This window comes from Neophocaena asiaeorientalis, unplaced genomic scaffold (assembly GCF_003031525.2).
Source record: "Neophocaena asiaeorientalis asiaeorientalis breed wild unplaced genomic scaffold, Neophocaena_asiaeorientalis_V1.1 scaffold78, whole genome shotgun sequence".
Lineage (NCBI taxonomy): Eukaryota > Metazoa > Chordata > Mammalia > Artiodactyla > Phocoenidae > Neophocaena > Neophocaena asiaeorientalis.
In genome coordinates this window covers 14,878,258-14,879,886 of record NW_020175018.1, presented here as the reverse complement: position 1 = coordinate 14,879,886, position 1,629 = coordinate 14,878,258, and the positions used below count along the sequence as shown (strand labels likewise).

Below are 1,629 nucleotides of genomic sequence, written 5' to 3'. Positions count from 1 at the left end.
TTGAGAGTCAGCTGGAAACCATGAGGAATCTGCCAGCCCCTTGGGAGATTTCTGATTGCTCTGTGCTGTGGTCATCTCTCTGGGAGCTGACACCCAGTTGTGCCAAAGGTGACTTTCAAAACCAGTAAGTGGGGCTTCCCTGGTGGCGCAGTGGTTGAGAGTCCGCCTGCCGATGCAGGGGACACGGGTTCGTGCCCCGGTCCGGGAAGATCCCACATGCCGCAGAGCGGCTGGGCCTGTGAGCCATGGACGCTGAGCCTGCGCGTCTGGATCCTGTGCTCCGCAACGGAAGAGGCCACAACAGTGAGAGGCCTGCGTACCGCAAAAAAACAAACAAACAAAAAAAGGTAAGTGGAACAACTCTTCCTGCCCCCTCTCCAACTTCTAGACATTTTTCCTTTTCCATATTTCCTTTTCCTTTTCCATATTTCCTTTTCATGCAGACAAAAGCGTCAATCCATTCAGATGCTAAGTGATAAATGTTCCAAGTAATTTTTATTTTAGAATACAAGAGAGGTACAAATGTATTTACAGTTGTACATATACAATCAAATAATATATATCACAGTTTCGTAAATATCATTTTAGATAAATATTTACAAAGTTAAAGTGACCATTTTCTGGAAGTAGAACACAAGTTTTTGAAAATTCTATACATTTTGTACTTTTCATTAATATCATAATAGTTTATTTTACAAAACGCCCTACAGGAATTCTAGTAAATGACTGCAAGGTGGGAAAGGCGACACCAGAGGGCGCCCACGGCCGGAGCTTGGGGAAACTTGGGCCAGAACAAGGGCGGAACCTCCCGGGATCCCGCACAGCTCGGAGATGCTTTCCGGGCTGAGAAGCCAGTCTTGGCCTCCTCGGGTCGGAGAGTGGCGAGCAGGGGCGGGAAACTTCCTCTTCCCAAGCTTGATGTCAGGGCTGAAGGGGAGGAGGCATTGGTCCAACTCTCTCATTTTACAGACAGGGAAATGGTAAACGGAGGCCCAAAGAAGGGCTGGGCCTTTCCCGGGGTCCCCATAGTGGATTTCCGTTGTGCCTCCATTCTCAGCGTACCTGGCACATTTGTGCCTCGTCCATCCCCAAGGAGCCGACTTTCGGGGGAAGGTGGCCCGAAGGAGAGAAGGGCCCGCTGGCAGGGAAGGGCAGGTCTCTCCGGCCTCTTCTGGCTGCCCCTGAACCCCTTCAGTCCCCAAATCTCAAGGTCGCGTCCTTGAGCTCTGACATTGCAAGATACCAGTCTCAGAGGCGGGAGGAGGAGACGGATGCGTGCAGTGCCCGGGCCCGCTGCCCACAGGGGGACAGGGAGCTCCATCCCAACACGCAGCTGTCTGTGGGGGTGGTGAGGGCCTCCTTTCCCCGCTGAGGGCCCTCGGAGACTTTCGGTCCCCTCTCCTGGCACCCACCAGGGGGCTATCAGCCTGGACAGCCGACTCCACAAGAGAAGGGAGACTCAGGGGTGAGGCCGAGCATGGGGATCCCCTGAAGAGGAGGCGGCCGAGTAGCTGCACCAGCTGCGCGACCCGCGAAAAGGACGTCGCCTCTCAGTGTCCTCATCTGCGAAAGGGGGCGAAGAGTGTATGCCTGGGCGTCATTTCTGGGCGCACCTACAGCGCCGGCCCG

The 1,629-nt window shown here is 54.2% G+C and overlaps 1 protein-coding gene across 1 annotated transcript in view; it reads right to left on the bottom strand.

Moving 5' to 3' along the window:
* Nucleotides 1–1,559: 1,559 nt before the first annotated feature.
* The window catches only part of PRDM12 (PR/SET domain 12), a 13,270-nt gene continuing 13,200 nt past the window's right edge, over nt 1,560–1,629 (bottom strand). Inside the window, exon 6 of the mRNA XM_024762220.1 lies at nt 1,560–1,563. Within this exon, the coding sequence (XP_024617988.1) occupies nt 1,560–1,563 (4 nt within the window). The remainder of the gene's footprint in view (nt 1,564–1,629) is intronic.